Source organism: Oncorhynchus clarkii, chromosome 5 (assembly GCF_045791955.1).
Source record: "Oncorhynchus clarkii lewisi isolate Uvic-CL-2024 chromosome 5, UVic_Ocla_1.0, whole genome shotgun sequence".
Taxonomy (NCBI): domain Eukaryota; kingdom Metazoa; phylum Chordata; class Actinopteri; order Salmoniformes; family Salmonidae; genus Oncorhynchus; species Oncorhynchus clarkii.
This window is the reverse complement of record NC_092151.1, coordinates 51,771,823-51,792,719: the sequence shown is the minus strand read 5'-3', so window position 1 is coordinate 51,792,719 and position 20,897 is coordinate 51,771,823. Positions and strand designations below refer to the sequence as shown.

Sequence of the window (20,897 nt, the reverse complement as noted above, 5' to 3'; positions counted from 1 at the left end):
GCACATGGGCCTGCGTGTAGGTGTGAGACATGTGTCAGTGGTGTTCTTTATAATTCAGACCCACACCATTATTTGTACCTAACAATGTCAGCACATAACACAGTATCCTGAGTCTGTAGGTGTGTGGGTGTCCGACTCCCGGGCTGATACCTTGTGTTGTTAAGGGGATTACAACCAGCTTCCCGTGGTGCTAGTCTTAATGTCCTCCACAGACATGATGCATGTTTCTCTCTCTCTCTCTCTCTCCTTACTGCCACTGCAGTGGGCTGGCATTACAACGCCTAAGGCTCAGCTCATTCATAATTGATCACACGGAGCGCCAGCCTGGCATTTGTAAATGGGAGGCACATGAAATAATTCGTCCATTTTTATTTTACGATTCCCTGTGTGATACATTTTTATCACATTGTGTTTTCTTTCTTCCAAGGTAACCTTTGTCATTAGTTTGGCAAGCATATTCAAAAAATATTTGTGTGGCTACCACACTGAAATGTGTTACTTAGTATGTTTATGGTTAAAAAAAAAGTCCCTGCACGCTGCTAACTTGCAAAGTGTCATCATTGTATTGAAACAATGTGTTGGTTGAAAATAAAAACTCCCTCTTTGCATCGTTTTTCCTTCGCAAAGCCACCAAACACTAGCCTGGTCCCAGATCTGTTTGTACTGTTTAGCCAACTCCCGTTGTTGCATAAACAGATCTAGGACCAGGCGAACATGAGATCCACCTATACACTAGATCTACCAATATGGACATCATTATTATGTCACCAGACTTTCAGCACCATACTCCCATGGGTAAAATATGATATCACCACCAGACATTGCATATACCCTTTAAGAGAGAGGGCTGTGTCTTAGGACCTGCAATAAAGCTGAGTTATCCTCCCTTGATGAAAGGATTTAGCACAGCAGCCTGGTAGAGGAGGCACAGCTAATGCAGCGGCTCAGGAAGGCGAGGGCTCAGTGGCGACGTCCCAAATGGCACCCTATTCCCTATATAGTGAACTTCTTTTGACCATAGCCCTATAGTGCCATTCATGCAGTGAGGGCGTTGTCTTCGCCTGAGATTTTGAGCACAGGCCCGGGAGTGTTATTGCAGAACTACTCTAAAACCTCGGAAATCATCTCAGTTCTGACCCAATGCATGCTGGGAAGTAGGAACGAGTCAGGGATGCCCCCTCCCACCGTTGCTCTTCTCGGAAAGCTCTGGAAGCCCAACACTGAGAACTGGGCTCAGCTACTGTCTGTCTGCCTGGAGTGTCTGTCTGTCTGGACTGTGTAGGTTCCCTCCTTTGTTATCCTATTGTCCTCTCGATTTTCACGTCACTCCCTGTTGAACACCGAAGTTTGTTGTTTGAAAGTGTATTGGAAAGTTCTTGGTAGCTAGCTAGCTTCTTAGTTTGGATCCTGCAATGCAGTTGGCATCAGTTGCTGGGACTGCTTGTCTCTTTCCAGTGATTATGCCGACCAAGGATGGGTCTGAGGAGCTATTTGGCGTCGCATATCAAGCTAGCAGGGTTTTCTTGAATGCAGCTCGCAACGCAGCTCGCAATGTGGCTGGGACCTCGGATTGTCCCAGGTGTGTGGCTGTCTAGATCCCTGCTGTTTGTTGATTTCAATTTTCCCAGTGACCTGCTCTGTCTGGAACTGCAAGGAGTAACAGCCTAACATGCGTTGCTAGCTACCATGACAAAAACCAAAGCCGGGTGGAGTACCGTTGAGGACAGTGGTGTCTCTCTATCACACGTGAAGGATCTTTTAAACCAACAAAAAGAGACCTACAAGCAATTGTTACAACAACAAGAAATAGCTCCAAGTGTTTTGTTCAAATACTTGTGGATTCTACTAATAAAATAATGGACGACCTGACCAGAGAGGTCCAGGACCTGAAGAACAGTTTGCAGTTCTCCCAGGGTCAGCTCGATGAGTTGAAACAGGAGAACGGCAAGATGACAGCAATCCGTAAGTCATTTAGAGAGGACATCAGTTGTGTGTGTGAACCCATGTTAACAACGACAGATAAATCAGACTATCTCGAGGGACAATCAAGGCGGAACAACATGGTTGTGAACGGAATTGCAGAATCTCCACATGAGACCTGGGCGGATCGGTGAGAAATTGAAGATGGACCACAGGAAGATTGAGGTGGAGCGCACCAACAGGACTGGAAACTCCACCACCGCCCAGGTAACAGGCCCAGGCCAATAGTGGTCAAGTTCCTGAGGTTCAAGGACAAGGTAGCTGTTCTGGAAAGAGCCAAGAACTTGAGAGGAACTTATATCTTCCTCAACGATGACTATCCTGAAGCTGCGCCAGAAGAGGAAAGAACTGATCTCAGCCATGAAAGATGCCAGAGCGAGTGGGGACATTGCTTACATCTGCTATAACAGGCTCATTGTCCACCCTCCCTCCCAGAAGCCTGGAAGGGATAAAAGAGCCACTCCTATGAGTTTGTAGCTTTAACCCCGCTGCACACACACACACCAATTGATTAATTCACTGCTGAATGTATATTTTTTTCTCTTTCTCTCTGCTCTTTTCAGTATTTTGTTTTTCTCTGATAAGCCAATCAGGAAAGGGCTGAAAATATCCCATATTAATATATGTAGCCTTAGAAATAAGGTTCATGAAATCAATAACTTGCTAACATCAGATAAGATTCATATATTAGCCATTTCTGAGACTCACTTAGATAATTCATTTGATTATACAGCAGTAGCAAAACAAGGATATAGCATATATAGAAGAGACAGAAATGCGTATGGGCGAGGTGTTGCTGTATATATTCAGAGCCATATTCCATGAAATGCTTAGAGAAGATCTTATGTCAAGTGTTATTGAAGTGTTGTGGTTGCAGGTTCACTTGGCACATCTAAAGCCTTTTCTTTTGGGGTGTTGCTATAGGCCACCAAGTGCTAACAGTCAGTATCTAAGTGATATCTGTGAAATGCTTGATAGTGTACAGTATGTGATGTAAACAGGGAGGTGTACTTTCTTGGGGACCTGAATCTTGACTGGTTTTCATCAAGCTGTGCCTGTAATCTGGTTCAGGTTATTAATCAGTTTACCAGAGTGTTTACAAACACTACAGGAACAAGATCATCCACATGTATTGATCACGTTTTTACTAATACTGGAGAACTTTGTTCTAAAGCTGTATCCATAGGCATTGGATGCAGTGATCACAATATACTGGCTATATCCAGGAAAGCCAAAGTTCCAACAGCTGGGCCTAAAATAGTGTATAAGAGATCATACAAAAGATTTTGCTGTGACTCTGTGGATGATGTTAAAAATATTTGTTGGTCTGATGTGATTAATGAGGAGCATCCAGACGCTGCACTTGATGAATTTATGAATTTGCTTCTTCCAATTATTGATAAACATGCACCTGTTAAGAAACTGACTATTATAACTGTTAAGAAACTGTATGGTTGAAAGAGATGGGGCAAAAGGAGTGGCAAATAATTCTGGCTGCCCATCAGACTGGCTTACTTACTGCAAATTGAGAAATGATGTGACTAAACTCAACAAAAAGAAGAAGAAACTGTTTTATGAAGCCAAGATCAATTATATAAAACTTTGGAGTACTTTACATGAAATTATGGGCAGAAAGACAATTGCAACTCCATCTTTCATTGAATCAGATGGCTTATTCATCACACAACCATTTGATGATGCCAATTATTTTCATGATTATTTAATTGGCAAAGTGGGCAAACTTAGGCAGGAAATGCCAACAACGAACAGGGAGCAATTGTATTCATGCATAAAAAAACAAATAATGATGACAAATAAAGAAAAGCATTGCAAGTTTAAATTTTGTAAAGTTAGTGTGGGAGAGGTGGAAAAATAGTTGTAATCGATCAATAATGACAAACCTCCTGGCATTGACAACTTAGATGGAAAGCTACTGAGGATGGTAGCTGACTCTATAGCCACTCCTATCTGTTATATTTTTAATCCGAAGAAAGTCTTTGTCCTCAGGCCTGGAGGGAAGCCAAAGTAATTCCACTACCCAAGAGTGGTAAAGCGGACTTTACTGGTTCTAACAGCAGACCTATAAGCTTGCTGCCAGCTCTTAGCAAACTGTTGGAAAAAATTGTGTTTGACCAAATACAATGCTATTTCTCTGTAATAAAAAGCGAACAACTTACTTTCAGCAAGCTTATAAAGGCACTCAACATGTACTGCACTGACACAAATTACTGATGATTGGTTGAAAGAAATTGATAATTAGAAGATTGTGGGAGCTGTACTGTTAGATTTCAGTGCACGCTTTGATATTATTGACCTGTTTTTTTTTTCTTTTTCTGCCATATTGTGGATTCAGAGCTATCTATCTAATATGACTAAAAGGGTTTTCTTTAATGGAAGATTCTCTAATGTCAAACATGTAAAGTGTGGTGTACCGCTGGGCAGCTCTCTAGGCCCTCTACTCTTTTCTATTTTTGCCAATGACCTGCCACTGGCATTAAACAAAGCATGTGTGTCCATGTATGCGGATGATTCAACCATATACGCATTGGCAACCACAGCTAATGAAGTCACTGAAACCCATAACAAAGAGTTGCAGTCTGTTTTGGAATGGGCGGCCAGTAATAAACTGGTCCTGAACATCTCTAAAACTAAGAGCATTGTATTTGGTATAAGTCATTCCTTAAGTTCTAGACCTCAGCTGATTCTGGTAATAAATGGTGTGGCTGTTGAACAAGTTGAGGAGTCTAAATTACTTGGTGTTACTTTAGATTGTAAACTTTTTTATAACAAACATTAATGTGTTTAAAATTCCAAATTGTTTGCATAGTCAACTTACACACTGCTCTGACACACACAGTTATCCCACCAGACATACCACCAGGGGTCTTTTCCCAGTCCCCATATCCAGAACAAATTCAAGAACGCATACAGTATTACGTAGAACCCTAATTGCATGGAACGTCCTTCCATCTCATATTGCTCAAGTAAACAGCAAACCTGTTCCGCTAGCAAAACCCCTCGCCAACAGCCAATGAAATTGCAGGGTGCCAAATTCAATCAACAAAAATCTAATAATGAAATTTTCTCAAACATACAAGTATTAGGCACCATTTTAAAAATAAAATTCTCCTTAACTTCTTGACGCACCCATCCCTTTAGCGGGATCATTTTCATCAACACCCGCTGAATTGCAGCGCGCTAAATTCAAATAAAATTACTAAAAATATGTAATTTTCATGAAATCACAAGTGCAATATAGCAAATCACAGCTTAGCTTGTTGTTAATCCACCTGGCGTGTCAGATTTCAATACAGCTTTTCTGCAAAAGCATAACAAGCTTTTATGTAAGAACATCTCTCTCAGTAGACAAAATACTACAAACACTAGCAGCCAAGTAGTTTGGTCACGAAAGTCAGAAAAGCAATAGATTAAATCGCTTACCTTTGATGATCTTCGGATGTTTGCACTCACGAGACTCCCAGTCACACAATAAATGTTCATTTTGTTCCATAAAGATTATTTTTATATCCAAAATACCTCCATTTGTTTGGCGCGTTATGTTCAGAAATCCATAGGCTCGAGCGGTCACGACATTCCAAGTAGTATCCGTAATGTCCACAGAAACATGTCAAACGTTTTTTTATAATCAATCCTCAGGTTGTTTTTAAAATATACAATCGATAATATGTCAACTGGGACTGTCGTTTTTTCAATAGGAAAGGGTGAGACAATGGCTGCTCCACTCTGTTGCGCAAGCAAAACTCTATGAACACCCAGCTATCCACGCGATATTATCTTTCTCACTCATTTTTCAAAATAAAAGCCTGAAACTATGTCTAAAGACTGTTGACACCTTGAGGAAGCCATAGGAAAATGAATCTGGTTGATATCCCTTTAAATGGAGGCAAGGCATCCAATGGAACAGAGAGCTTTCAGGAAAAACAGCACTTCCTGGTTTGATTTTCCTCAGGTTTTCACCTGCAATATCAGTTCTGTTATACTTTAGAGTGTTTTCTATCCTAATCTAACAATTATATGCATATTCTATTTTATTCTAGTTTCTGTGCCTGAGAAATAGGCAGTTTCAAATGGGTACGTTTTTTTTAAGCCAAAAACAAAAATCCTGCCCCCTACACTCAAGAAGTTAATCCAACCACAGTGTCCGATTTCAAAAAAGCTTTTCGGCGAAAGCAGAATATATCATTATGTTAGGTCAGCAACTAGTCACAGAAAGCATACAGCGATTCCAACCAAAGAGAGGAGTCACCAAAGCATAAATAGAGATAAAAATTAATCACTAACCTTTGATATTCTTCATCAGATGACACTCCCGGGACAACATGTTACACAATACATGTATGTTTTGTTCAATCAAGTACATATTTATATCCAAAAACCTCAGTTTACATTTGGCTTTGCCTCCAAAACATCCTGTGAATTTGCACAGAGCCACATATATTTACATAAATACTCATAATAAACATTGATAAAAGACACAAGTGTTATTCACAGATTTAAAGATATACTTCTCCTTAATGCAACCGCTGTGTCATATTTCAAAAAAACTTTACGGAAAAAGCAAACCATGCAATAATCTGAGTACAGCGATCAGAGACCAAAACAACCCAAAAAGATATCCGCCATTTTGGAGTCAACATAAGTCAGAAATAGCATTATAAATATTAACTTACCTTTGATGATCTTCATCAGAATGCACTCCCAGGAATCCCAGTTCCACAATAAATGTTTGATTTTTTCCATAAAGCCCATCATTTATGTCCAAATAACTCATTTTGGTTCGCGCGTTCAGTACACAATCTAAACTTCAGGCAAAAGTTCAGAAGTTCCGTTACAGTCCGTAGAAACATGTCAAATTATGTATAGAATCAAACTTTAGGATGTTTTTAAGCATAAATCTTCAATAATGTTTCAACCGGAGAATTCCTTTGTCTCCAGAAAAGTAATGGGAACGCGAGCTACCTCTCATGTGAATGCGCATGACCAGCTCGTGGCACTCTGCCAGACCACTGACTCAAAGAGCCCTTAAGAACCCTTTATAGTAGAAGCCTCAAACAAGTTTCTAAAGACTGTTGACATCTAGTGGAAGTGACCCCATAGACACTGTGTATTCGATAGGCCAAGAGTTCAAAAACTACAAACCTCAGATTTCCCACTTCCTGGTTGGATTTTTCTCAGGTTTTTGCCTGCCATATGAGTTCTGTTATACTCAGACATCACTGAAACAGTTTTAGAAACGTCAGAGTGTTTTCTACCAAAATCTACTAATAATATGCATATATTCGCAACTGGGACTGAGTAGCAGGCAGTTTACTTTGGGCACGGTTTTCATCCAAACGTGGAAATGCTGCCCCTTATCCATAAGAAGTAAAAAAAAAAAAAAAAAAAAACAGAAAGCAACACCTCGCGACACAACGCCTTTCCCTTATTAGACCTAGATAGTTTGTGTGTGAGCATTGATATGTAGGCTACGTGTGCCTTTAAAAAAAACATGTATTTAGTTCTGTCTTTGAACTGTTCTTGTCTATTGATGTTCTGTATTATGTCATTCTGTATTATGTATCATGTTTTGTGTGGACCCCAGGAAGAGTAGCTGCTGCTTTTTCAACAACAAATGGGGATCATACTAAAATACCAAATATCAACTACTCACACTGTGTTATATCAAAAGATGGTACATAATTATTTTCTTTCCCTCACTTTCTTCCTTTATCTTTTATCCCTCCATATATTTTCTCAATGCCTTGCATTTTCCCCTTAACTTTACTCAATCTTCCAAATCAGTAGAACCCAGAGAGTGTTCTTCAGTGGAAGCTTCTCTAACATCAGATATGTATCGTGCAGTGTCCCTCAGGGCAGTTGCCTTATGCCGTTACTCTTCTCTATTTTTACAAATGATTTGCCCTTACACAAAGCTAGAATTACTATGTATGCGGATGATTTCACAAATCAGCACCCAAAGCCAGTGAGCTCACTGAAAGCTCACTGAGAGTTACAGTCAGTATCCGAATGGGTGATTAATAATAAACGGGTCTTAAATACATCTAAAACTAAAAGTATTTCATTTGGTTGAGCACATTCTCTATGACCTCAACCTCAACTGGAGTTGTGTATAAAGGGTGTGACCATTGAGCAAGTTGAGGAAGCTGGATGGTCAATTATCATGGTCAAGTCATATTGCTAAAGTTGTTGTGAAGGAAAGGAAAAGGGGGATACCTAGTCAGTTGCACAACTGAATGCATTCAACGGAAATGTGTCTTCCGCATTTAACCCAACCCCTTAGCGTTTTTTTACACAAAAAAATCAGCTACCCTAGTTGTTCAGGCTCTGGCCTTGTCCCATCTTGATTTATTGTCTGGTAATATGGTCAAGTGCAGCAAAGAAAGACCTAGCAAAGTTGTACCTGGCTCAAAACAGAGCAGCACGCCTTGCCCTTAACTGCACACACAGAACTAACATCAACAACGTCTCTCCTGGTTGTGGATTGATGAGAGAATAACTGCTTCTCTTCTAGTTATTATGAGAAGTATTACTTTGATGAAAATTCCAGATTATCTGCATAATCAAATAACATTCAGGTCAGACACCCTTACATTACCCAAGAAGACATGCCACCAAGGGTTTCTTCACAGTCCCCAAGTCCCCAGAGCCATGATTACATGGAACTTCCTTCCATCTCCACTTACTATGGCAAACAGCAAAGATGGCAAGATTAAACAACATCTCATGGAACGGCAGGGACTTTGTGGGGACACATACACAAACACATGCACACCCAGGCACACACACACATTATGCACAGTATTTAGTTTAGTATTGTTTGTATTATTTTGATTAATTTTTTTACTTGTCATGTTTTATGTTTTTTGTGAACCCCAGGAAGAATAACCGCTGCCTCTGCAAAAGCTAATGGGGATCCAAATAAACAAACAAACAACTCTCTCTCCATCTCTCTTTCTCTCTATTCTACTGCCTCCCCAATTCCTGTCTAATAGAGCCACACGGTTTTTGTCATTAATTGCCTGATTACTTTCTGTGAATGGGAGTGTAAATCCTCTCATTCAATGCTGCTTTCCACGGCAGTTAGATTTGGAAGTCTATCTATTTAAAAGGGTTTGATGGACTTTAAGAGCCATATGACAAGCTGTGACTAGCTCCCCAGGAAGAGCTTTCTTCACACTCCAGGAGAGGATGGGGTTAGTGTGTAGGATTGGAGGAGGGGAAGGGGGGTTGAAAGGACAGAAGGGGGTAGACAGTAGGGGGTTTGTGGTGACATAGTCCACAGTTTAGGTTTTTTTGTGGGGGGGGGTGTCGCTGGTGTCTTGTTCGGTCAATCTACTGTCGGAAGTTTTCGAGGTAGAAAATGGTGAAAGTTATCTTTGGTAAAAACGTTGTAACCTTTCAGAAACTGTCATGGGGCGGGTAAGAGAGAGAAATAAATCTGTTGTCAAATCAATTATTGTTCCATTGGTGAAGTGGAAGTCATTTCACACCAAAGTAGCTTACGGAGACAGCCCTCAAGTATTTCAGGATCAGAGTTAAGACTCGCCCTATTTCTGGGGACTGTTGCAGGGAAAGGTTTGCAATGGGGGCTTAATGATTCAAAGTGTGTGTGTGTGTGTGTGTGTGTGTGTGTGTGTGTGTGTGTGTGTGTGTGTGTGTGTGTGTGTGTGTGTGTGTGTGTGTGTGTGTGTGTGTGTGTGTGTGTGTATACAGTTGAAGTCGGAAGTTTACATACACCTTAGTCAAATACATTTAAACTCAGTTTTTCACAATTCCTGACATTTAATCCTAGTAAAACAAAATCCCTGTCTTAGGTCACTTAGGATCACCACTTTATTTTAAGAATGTGAGATGTCAGAATAATAGTAGAGAGAATTATTTATTTCAGCTTTTCTTTCTTTCATCACATTCCCAGTGGGTCTGAAGTTTACATACAATCAATTAGTATTTGTTAGCATTGCCTTTAAAATTTTTAAATTGTGCCAAGTCTTTAGGGTAGCCTTCCACAAGCTTCCCACAGTAAGTTGGGTGAATTTTGTCACATTCCTCCTGACAGAGCTGGTGTAACTGAGTCATGTTTGTAGGTCTCCTTGCGCACACACTCTTTTTCAGTTCTGCCCACAAATTTTCTATAGGATTGAGGTCAGGGCTTTGTGATACCTTGACTTTGTTGTCCTTAAGACCCATTTGCGACCAAGCTTTAACTTCATGACTGATGTCTTGAGATGTTGCTTCAATATATCCACATCATTTTCCTACCTCATGATGCCATCTATTTTGTGAAGTGCACCAGTCCCTCCTGCCGCAAAGCACCCCCACAACATGATGCTGCCACCCCCGTGCATCATGGTTGGGATGGTGTTCCTCAGCTCGCAAGCCTCCCCCTTTTTCCTCCAAACATAACGATGGTCATTACGTCCAAACAGTTCTATTTTTGTTTCATCAGACCAAAGGACATTTCTCCAAAAAGTACGATCTTTGTCCCCATGTGCAGTTGCAAACCGTAGTCTGGCTTTTTTATGGCGGTTTTGGAGCAGTGGCTTCTTCCTTGCTGAGAGGCCTTTCAGGTTATGTCGATATAGGACTCGTTTTACTGTGGATATGGATACTTGTGTTCCTGTTTCCTCTAGCATCTTCACATGGTCCTTTGCTGTTGTTCTGGGATTAATTTGCACTTTTTGCACCAAATTACGTTCATCTCTAGGAGACAGAACTCGTCTCCTTCCTGAGCGGTATAACGGCAGCGTGGTCCCATGGTGTTTGTGCTTGCGTACTATTGTTTGAACCAGACTTGTGGAGGTCTACAATTTGTTTTCTGAAGGTCTTGGCTGATTTCTTTAGATTTTCACATGATGTCAAGCGAAGAGAAACTGAGTTTGAAGGTAGGCCTTGAATTACATCCACATGTACACATCCAATTGACTCATATGATGTTAACTAGCCTATCAGAAGCTTCTAAAGCCATGACATAATTTTCTGGAATTTTCCAAGCTGTTTAAAGGCACAGTCAACTTAGTGTATGTAGACTTCTGACCCACTGGAATTGTGATACCAGTGAATTATAAGTGAAATAATCTAGCTGTAAACAATTTTTGGAAAAATTACTTGTCATGCACAAAGTAGATGTCCTAACCGACTTGCCAAAACTATAGTCTGTTAACAAGACATTTGTGGAGTGGTTGAAAACAAGTTTTAATGACTCCAACCTAAGTGTATGTAAACTTCTGACTTCAACTGTACGTGCGACCATGTATGCATTCGCGTGTGTTCAAGATTGTGTACTTGCATGTGTGCATGTATGTGCGCGTGTGCATGCGTGCGTGTGTGCTCATATGCGGGTGTGTGTTTGTGTGTGTGTGCACGAATGCTTTTGAGATTGTGTACGTGCATGTGTGTGTGTGTGTTGTGTAGGCGGGCGGGCATCAAAATGGAACGTGTACGTTCCTCACGTCAAGATTATCTCTCACATGATCATTTTAAAACCAGGCGTTAAACTGTCTAGCGACGGCAGATGATGACTGGTATCCAGGGACAGAAGAAAGAACATAGAATGAACCAAATGTACACATAATAGCTGTTACTAGAACTTGATTTCCCTAGACCCATATTTAGGGCTGGTTTTCTGGACGTAGATTAATAAACCTAGCCCTAGACTAAGAATAATGTTCAATAGAGATTCTCCATTCATTCATACTTTTTAAGTCAAGGATTTCGGCTTCATTTTAAAGCCGAAGTTGCTGCACACATTTTTATGTTGACATAAAATTAATGATATATACCGGTTTGATTCTTGAAGAATATAACTTATACATACATGCCTCATGGGCTTAGTTCAGACTGTCGTACTCCGTCAGAATCCAAAATGTGCGCGTGTTTTACTCCAATGTTTCTAAATTATGTAAATGTAAACGAGCCTCAAAACATGGTTCAACCTACAATTTTAATATCATGGATGGTCATCCATGGCTCTCTCTCTGAGAGTGGTTACATTTCTCCAGGCCCATCCCTCAGCTTTTTTACCAAAACAGAGGTGGTTTGGTATTGTTTCAATAAAGGACTCTAGCTTTAAACCAGCCAATACACTTTAGACAACTTTTTTTTAAATGCACGCAAGATAGAGCTCTTGGTGTAAGAGTTGGACTTCATCTGTTGTGTGTGTGTTGTTGTTGTTTTTCCCAGTGCGGGAGTTGGCCGGACCGGTGTTTTCATCACGCTCAGCATCGTGCTAGAGAGGATGCGCTACGAGGGCGTGGTGGACATCTTCCAAACGGTCAAGATGCTGCGGACACAGAGGCCGGCCATGGTGCAGACAGAGGTGAGAGGTCACTCTAGACCACGTATGAAACTCAAGGCCCTAGGGTGAGCCTATTCAATCCGACCTGTGGGTGGTCTGAGTCATTTTTTATTTTATTTCAAAAAGGTTTAATGAAAAACGATCTCAATCGACATTTCCATGACTAAAAGCAAAATTGAAACCGGGTAGAAGTGATAATGGACCTAGAGTTATAGTCTCCTCACTCTGCCCAGCTTGCTAACAGTTATCAAAATGAAAGCTTGACAGTCAGGGAGCATCGAAAAATTCCAAAAGCGACCGGAAAATAACTAAAAATGTTTTGCTCATTTTGACGCCATGATTTTGAATACATTTTAAGTGCCACCTCAGTGAAGAAGGAAAAAATAGTTTTGATGTCTCCACTCTAGACCCACAAGCCTTTGTGGATGTTGTGGTCCTTGTGTTTTTTTTATGTAGTTTGGCCACGGGTGCTAGGAATACGCATCGGAATTGCGTTAGCATTGGTATTCTCTGTAAGTCTTAGAGCTGCTGGCTTTGTAGTAAGTATTGCATTGAACAGTGTAGGGTTCTCTTTTCTGCTGCTTTCACCATGTGATATTAATGTTTCATATGTTGTCTTTTGTCTATGCAGGATGAATATCAGTTTTCCTACCAGGCGGGTCTGGAGTACCTAGGAAGCTTTGATCACTATGCAACGTAAAAAGCCATCTCGTCCCCCGAACCGTTGTCCCCCTCAACAGTCTCCTGAGCCATAGAAACGTGCTTGAAATTTGAAATGGCGACAACAACAACAACAACTACAACAAAAAACAACAACAACAACAAACAGAAAACAAAATTCAACCAACAGGAAAGCAAACTAATTGTAGATGTTTTGTTGTTGTAAAGAAATCCATTTAAAACACAAACAATAGTGCAATTCCAATTGGACCTAATGGACTTTGATGCCGGTGAGGAAAGTGTAAACGATTCCATCAGCAAAACCAACTGACGCCCTCACTCGGGAGAAAGGAACCAAAAGTGATGGCTCAAGCTGTGGGGTGGGAATAATCAAAAGTGTCAGACTGCTAACCTTACCTCAAGTGTTCAGATGTGGCGGTTGACATTGTAAACATTTTGTGGACATCTATTAAAAAAAGAACTACATACAAACAATACAAAGATAACAGAAAAATGAAGGAAAAGTGACTAGGTGAACGTGACTGTGGTAAAAAAAACAAAAAAAAGCTAAAGAATTGAAAAACTGAGAAAAGGATGGACTGGATGTAGCTTGGATGAGGGAAGCTGTCTTATTTTTTAACATGTTAGGGCAGAGGTTCAGAGTTCCTAATTGTTTATTAACACTTTTGATGGCCTAACTGTGGTTGCCTGTGAACACAGATGATTGTCCCCCAAAACGTCGGACACCGGTGATGAGACTAACACACCGAGTTAACGCTAAGTTACTGGCAAGAGAAGTCAACCCCCATTCGGTACCCCCTACCACTCATCTCTTTCTAGCAAGAGAACTTCTACTGCCCATAGTTCTGGTATGACGTTTCAAACTCCAAACTCACAACTCTTCAAGTGTCCATCATACCCACAAAGGGCATCCCTATATCCCTTCAACTCTTTGGGATGAGAGGAGCCTCTGCAGTAAAGAATAGTCTGGGTGAAAGTGAGGACGGTGTCTTAAAGTGACGACCATAGGTGGATTTTGTCAAATGCCAATTCAATCAATTTACTGCGTCAGTTTCTCCAGCACTTGACTTGTGGACCGTTTTTTTGTTTTGTTTTGGTGCTGTTGAGAACAAACCCCACATGTTTATACAGTAACCACTGGTAGCCACTCTTAGCCTCGGTCACCAAGGACACTGGGCAAATGACCGCCCTTGCAAGACCAGAGAAATGACAACCATGTCCCATGACTTTTTACGATCACTCTTCGTTCAGGACTAGTTGTGCCATGAGTTACTGGTGCAGTGTCCACCATTTTGAATGGTGAGCTCAGGCGGCCTTTAGGCTACAACGAGTGAAGTCACCACATGAGGTCGGGGAATGAATGGTGAATGGCGGCAACTGGGCTCTCCGCAAACGTGTACAGTGACCAACAACCCATTGTAATCACTTGTTACTTCGTCTTACAATTACTTGTGTTTCTGGGGTTTTCTGTCGATACCAAACATGCTGCTTATTCTACTGTATGCTGGTGGTGTAACTCTTTGGTATGGGATGACAATGGAGGTGCCTGGTCTGGTCATGGAAAGCGCATCCACATGTTATTGCCCCCCCCCCCCCCCCATCCTCCTCCTCCTCCATCTCTCACTAGACATTTTAGTCCCAAGCTTAGCGAAGAAACTAGTCCTCTTGCAGTTATGGTACTAAGAGTGGAAGGAAAGTAGTTCAAAGTTGTGAGGAACTGAGTTGATAACCCAGAGAAAGGTTCCAGTCTTTTCCCTTCCACCTATAGGCCAAAGGCCACTGAAGTTGACTGCGGAAGAGGTGGCCATGTTGGATTGGGATGTCGTGAGGTGAAAGTTATAGCCACGATACAAATGAATTGCACATCACCAAACTTGAAACCTAAACGATAGCAGGGCCGATTCTGCGCACTATGTACATGTGTCTGATAAAAACAAGCCCTCAAAGCCCCCAATTTCATTTTTTTTTTATCAGAGTTCAGTGCATTGGTATACCCAGGAGTATACTTTTACATTGGCTTCTATGAAGGGTTTTCGATTGGTATGTACACTAACAGAGTGATGAAAGGAACTGTGTGTAGTCTTTCTTATTTCCAAAAAGCCTTATTGTTATTGTAACATTATGGAAACATTAATGTTGTATTATGATGACTATTGTTATTTTACTTTACATAGCTGACTTTTATTTTAGTTTTTGTTTAGTTTTTTAACAGAGATATTGTATCACATTTTTTAATTAGCAGTAAGAAATAAATGCTTATTTGTTCATATTATGTTAAAATACATTATATTTTTTCACTGTAGAAATGTTAAGTATAACATGTGTTTGTGTGGATGTGTCCATATATACTTATATATCGCACATTCACACATACATATATATTTAAATACAGAATATAAAAATATACCCAAACTCTTAGTATGAATTTAGTTGTTTTTCTTTTACCCATACATTTTCAATTACTCATGTAAAATGATGATGGATTTTTGTATATATATATTTTTTTGTAACCATAACCTTAACCTTGGGAAATATTGTTTGTTTCTCTGGGAACAATGAGGGGAATTGTCTAGCCGAGCGCCGCTCCTACAACCCCTTTTTTAATTCCTACCACTTGGTAGACCTGTGCCGATAAGGAGATGGCATTTTTAATTGTCGTTGAAATTATTATTATCATTAACAGTAGTTATTAGTATTCGTTTGAGTATTATTTTCATAGATAGTAGATTGAAATAGTATACAAAGCATTCAATTAGAGGCAAACTACATTATTACACATTTTTTATGAATTTGCCAGACTAAAGGTACTGTACTTTTTGACCATGTACAGACTATGATCTCCCTCTTTCTCAGAAGTCCCTTTGTCCCTCCTTTTAATTTTGTCTTTCTTTTCAGACACAACATGATTATCCCTTTGTTAGATATCAACTATGATCCAGAATATAATACCTGTAAATAAACAAATATATAGATTATATGTATTTGTATAATTTGACCCTCGATGCTATCTTACCTTCAAATCAAAGACTGAACTGCAACTATAAGGTTCGACTCATTGCAAAGTTCCTGGTGTTTGTAAAGCGTGCTTTCTCCCTTTGTAACATTTGTATTCCACTGTTCCCTGTTCTTAAGTCCCCACTTTCTTTGTCATATATGCCATGTTAGCAATATCCCTTACTAGCCACCCACAGCTAACTCTGTTATGAGACAGGTCAGTGAGGACCCATAACATTTGCCTCAGCACAGGCTTCTTGCAAAGTGAACTCTGCTTCCTTCTCCAGACATGGGAAATGATGGCAACCAAAGGACTATTCCTTTCCTAAACAAAAGCTCCTCAAAAAAAAGAGAAGTGCTAGTTTTCCCAACTGCCTAAAAAGCCAAGAAGTAGACAGTCCATTGGCAGTCAAAGGGAGAAAGAGGAGATCATTTTGCTATTTAGCAACTGGCCATAGTGCGAGGTCACAGCCATTAGGGGCAGAGAACTACACTACCGCTGCCCCCTGAATCATGAAATGATGTAATATGTTTTGCTCACATAAGACTTGTATAGAACCATACTGTGTTCCTTTTTTGTTGTTGTTGCCATGTTTTGTTACGGGATGCAGAATGAATCAGGACTAGATGAGAAGGAGCCGTGTGATGCAAAGACCAGGAGAAAAGAACAGTGGGAATCTAACCATTTCATATGAACTGAGGAAATGAGGACTTTTTTTGTGACTGAATTCAAAGACTGGTTTTGGTTATGCCAAAAACCAAGACAGTGGACGTCTTTGGAAGCTCGTGTGACGTGTTACTCTTTGACTTCATGTAAAGATGCCAGACTTTTGACAACAGCAGCCAAATTACTGCAATGTTCCACAGAGGGAGGGGGGAAATGAACGAAATAGAAAAATGACTCCAAAATAATAGAACATATACATACAACAGCCAACAAAAAGATAAAGAACCCAAACTCAAGCAAAATTGTTTTTCTTTTTATGAGGGCCAAGTGCTATCGCTTTCAAACTGTTACTTCTAACTGAAACAATGATTGGTTTAAAACCCACTGTGTATGTAGATATGTTGACTTTGTATTAAAGAAATGTTGTCTGAGAGTGTACTCTTGTCGTTTTATTCATCCAAATATTGCCCAACCTTTTTAAACCAGGTTTAAGTGCAGTCCGTTAGGCATTCTGAGTATGGTAATGGTACACATTTTAATAAATGATTACTAAATACTTAATTATAGTGCTTGAAAGGAGAGACTCAATCTACAGGTGACACAGAGCATGGTACATAAAAGCACACTCTTTGTTTTCTATGCAGACCTGCTATCGTATCAACAATCAGTGTTCCTTTATGCCGTGCTGTGTTTGTAATCATTGTAAAAATCATTTTTATGATTGCTTAAGTCACCCCCATGGTTTTGTTTCTTCCGACACTTTATGCAAGTCATGGCTGTGGGTCCCCAATGGCAGCTTCTGACGAGACAAAATCGGATGAATGAAGCTGGATTTGTATCTTTTTGTGAACACAATCATGCCTCTGCACTAATCTGGACATCAACCTATCTCAGTGAAGCATCCAATGTCCCAAGTAGCTGAAATAACCTTTCATTTTGACATCTCTTGAGATGTGTTAAAATGTCTGTAAACCTACTCCATTTCACTGAGAACCACTTTGGGCTTGTACCATTGCTTGCACAACATCTGCAAAACCATATGCTGTAGATTAACAATGTGAACAACCACTACACTCGGAAACCCCCACTTGTTAAGTGAAAATTGACCACTTAATGGTCATGAAAACCCATTAGTCTCCATACGGATCCATGAAAACACATTACACTTAATTGTCCTGTAGTAAGGGGGTTTTGTGTTTTCCCATATTTGCTCATGTCCTGGTTTACAAACATATCAAGCCTTGTCAAGAACTTGATAAATGCCACTAAGACGGGTCGATGTGAAGGTGGGGCTAAACCTTCACCTGCTGCTATTTGTTCTGCCACCTGTCCTTCAGCCAGCCTCTCCGCACATCTGCTCTGCCCAAAGCCAATATATCAGCACGTGATCGGTGTGTCAGCGAATTAACAAGTTCATACAACATCGAACAGATGATGGCAGACATAAGAGCTATTTATTTTAACATGTTACGATGACAGCATTTACACACATGGCATAACCTTATAACCATATAACCTTATGAAGTATAAAAAAGGAAAGCGTTCAGGTCATGACTGAAATGTTTAAAGGGGCAGTGCAGTAAAAAACGTGATTTTTCTTGTGGTTTAAATAAATGTACACACTATGTTGGAATAGTACAGTAAAAAGCACTTTTAGTATAAGAGCTGTTCGAAAAGGCCGCCAGAAATGTCAACTTGTTTTGCAAGGGTCGGGTTTTGTACTTCCTGGAGACATCACCAGGCGGTTAAGGTTATGAGATCAATAACAAATAGAGTTGCCCCTCCTCTCTGCCAATAACAGCTAATTTTCAGGTTACATGTCCCTCCCATTAGGCTCCTCCAATTAGGACCCACACTCAGACCACTCCCAAACAGTCCTAAAAAAATTATTGCTTGAGAAGAAGCATTTCTTTCTTCTTCTTTTTGACCATTTGAATTGAAACCAATCAAAGTAAGGTACTTGATTGTTACCAGGGCCAAAAATGAACATGTCACCTGCAGGTAGATTTTGACATTGGTGGGTAGATGTCTATTTCACCAGCCACCTTGGCAGGTGGTCAGTGCGCCACAGTGTGAGAATTTCAATCGCATTTGTGAATAAAAATAGTCTGATCATAAAAGTATGATCACATTTATAGTAAAATAAGTGCTGCAGTAGCTGCTTTCAAAGTTTTTCAGCCATTTTGTTTCATATCTGGTCAAATAAATCGCACAAAGTCAAAGAACTACGAATCCTATATAGCCTATTCCACCTCTTCACACGCTGTGCGCATGTGAAGAGCTGAGTGAAAGGTACACAATATAAGGCCACTCGATAATATGCAGTTTTGTCACACAACACAATGCCACAGATGTGCAACTGGCATGCTGACTGCAGGGATGTCCACCAGAGCTGTTTCCAGAGAATTTAATGTTCATTTCTCTACCATAAGCCACCTCAAACATCGTTTTAGAGAATTTGGCAGTACATCCAACTGGCCTCACAACCGCAGACCACATGTAACCACACCAGCCCAGGACCTCCACATCCGGCTTCTTCACCTGCGGGATTATCTGAGGAGGGGGAGGGGGTGCTGAGGATGATTTATATCTGTAATAAAGCACTTTTGTGGGGAAAAACTCATTCCGATTGTCTGGGCCTGGCCCCCCGGTGGGTGGGCCTGGCCCCCTAGTGGGTGGGTCTATACCCAGGCCCACCCATGGCTGCGCCCCTGCCCAGTTGTGAAATCCATAGATTGGGGCATAATGAATTTATTTCAATTGACTGATTTCATTCTATATACTGTAACTCAGTAAAAACTTTGAAATTGTTGCATGTTGCATTTATATTTTTCTTCAGTGTACAGTGTTTTGTTCACAAGCTAGGTTGTTTTTCTGTATTTGAGTTTCAACTGAGAGAAGACAACACTTCTACTGGTCAGACTCAGTCTCACAGGTACAAACATGACTCGAGTCGCACTAGAACCACGGTAACCTCCCTCCCTTAAAGGAGCAGGTGAAAATTTTTGTCGCTTCTGTGTTATTTTGGTTTAAAAAACTTGTCACAAGAAATTAAATGATTCAATATACCACATTAGTTACTTCTTACTAATAATAAATGTAGTGAAAAATTGGAGTGGCTGGTAGATTTTTACATCTACCTGTCACAGTGCCTGGTGGACCAAAAAGTACATTTTAAGCACTGACAAATTGTTAACCAGAAATGGTTTGACGTGATAAAAACGCCTGCATTTGACCTTTAACCGCTTTATGATTCATACAGGATATAGCATAGGCCTTTAAGTTGCAACAGGCCTATGGTTAAGTTGCTTGTAATAAGACATGTTTATCTGTATTGCTTTTAATGCCTGGGGTGGCAGGTAGCCTAGTGGTTAGAGTGTTGGGCCAGTAACCAAAAGGTTGCTAGATCAAATCCCTGAGCTGTCAAGGTAAAAATATCTTGTTCTACCCCTGAACAAGGCAGTTAAACCACTGTTCATTGGCTGTCATTGTAAATAAGAATTTGTTCTTAACTGACTTGCCTAGTTAAATAAATAAGATGCTGGAGTATGTGTAAAACCCCCCAAAAATATTTTTTTATCATGAGAGGGGCATGACCAATAACTAGTAATGCTGCATACTCCAAGAAAAGTTTTTTTTTAAATAGGTGAGATTTGGTCACTTTTGAGGACTCAATCTCAAGTACACAGTACAAATATTTTATATGATGTACTGTATTTCCTATTCAACAAATCTGTATGAATCCAGCTTGAAATGACATATGCTTTCTTTATTATAGTACAATCAAATTATAAAACAACTAAAATATATATTTGAATGTTTAATAACAGAAAAAATGGGCAGATTTTCTAAAGATCTTTCTTGATCAAAACTTCTCTGACGTGGCTTCCTGAACTCGATAGGAACTTGCCTTTCATCTCATATTAATATTGTACATATATGACAAATAGAAAGCATTTTTTTATTTTAAATGTGTGATTTATTTTACATTACTTTGATAAAGTGAATGTGCGAGAGTGACGAAACCACTCTCTCCTGCTGCGCTATGATGTAATGCCACGATCACGCGCTAGTTGGAACTCAGAATTGTTGTAGTTATACACGTGTTGTGTTCAACCTGTTCGAGTGTCCTAGTTCCGACTAGGATTGCAGGCATGTGCTTTGTCAATGGCTGTGACGTAGGGTTCAGCCAGGAGTTGATGGACAGTCCGAAGAGCGAATTAAATGGTAGGAGGGAAATCCCAGCTTAAAGTGTCATAT

General features: G+C 40.2%; 1 protein-coding gene across 15 annotated transcripts in view; it reads left to right on the top strand.

Annotated features, from left to right (window-relative positions):
* Positions 1-17,075, top strand: part of LOC139408979 (receptor-type tyrosine-protein phosphatase S-like) — a 216,867-nt gene extending 199,792 nt beyond the window's left edge. For 10 of the 15 annotated variants that reach the window (XM_071153536.1, XM_071153535.1, XM_071153534.1 and 7 more), the window contains 2 exons: positions 12,181-12,316; positions 12,927-17,075. In XM_071153536.1, the coding sequence (XP_071009637.1) occupies positions 12,181-12,316; positions 12,927-12,995 (205 nt within the window). In that variant the 3' untranslated portion in view covers positions 12,996-17,075. The remainder of the gene's footprint in view (positions 1-12,180; positions 12,317-12,926) is intronic. The other 5 variants (XM_071153541.1, XM_071153538.1, XM_071153537.1 and 2 more) reach the window with 1 other exon arrangement.
* Positions 17,076-20,897: the final 3,822 nt, after the last annotated feature.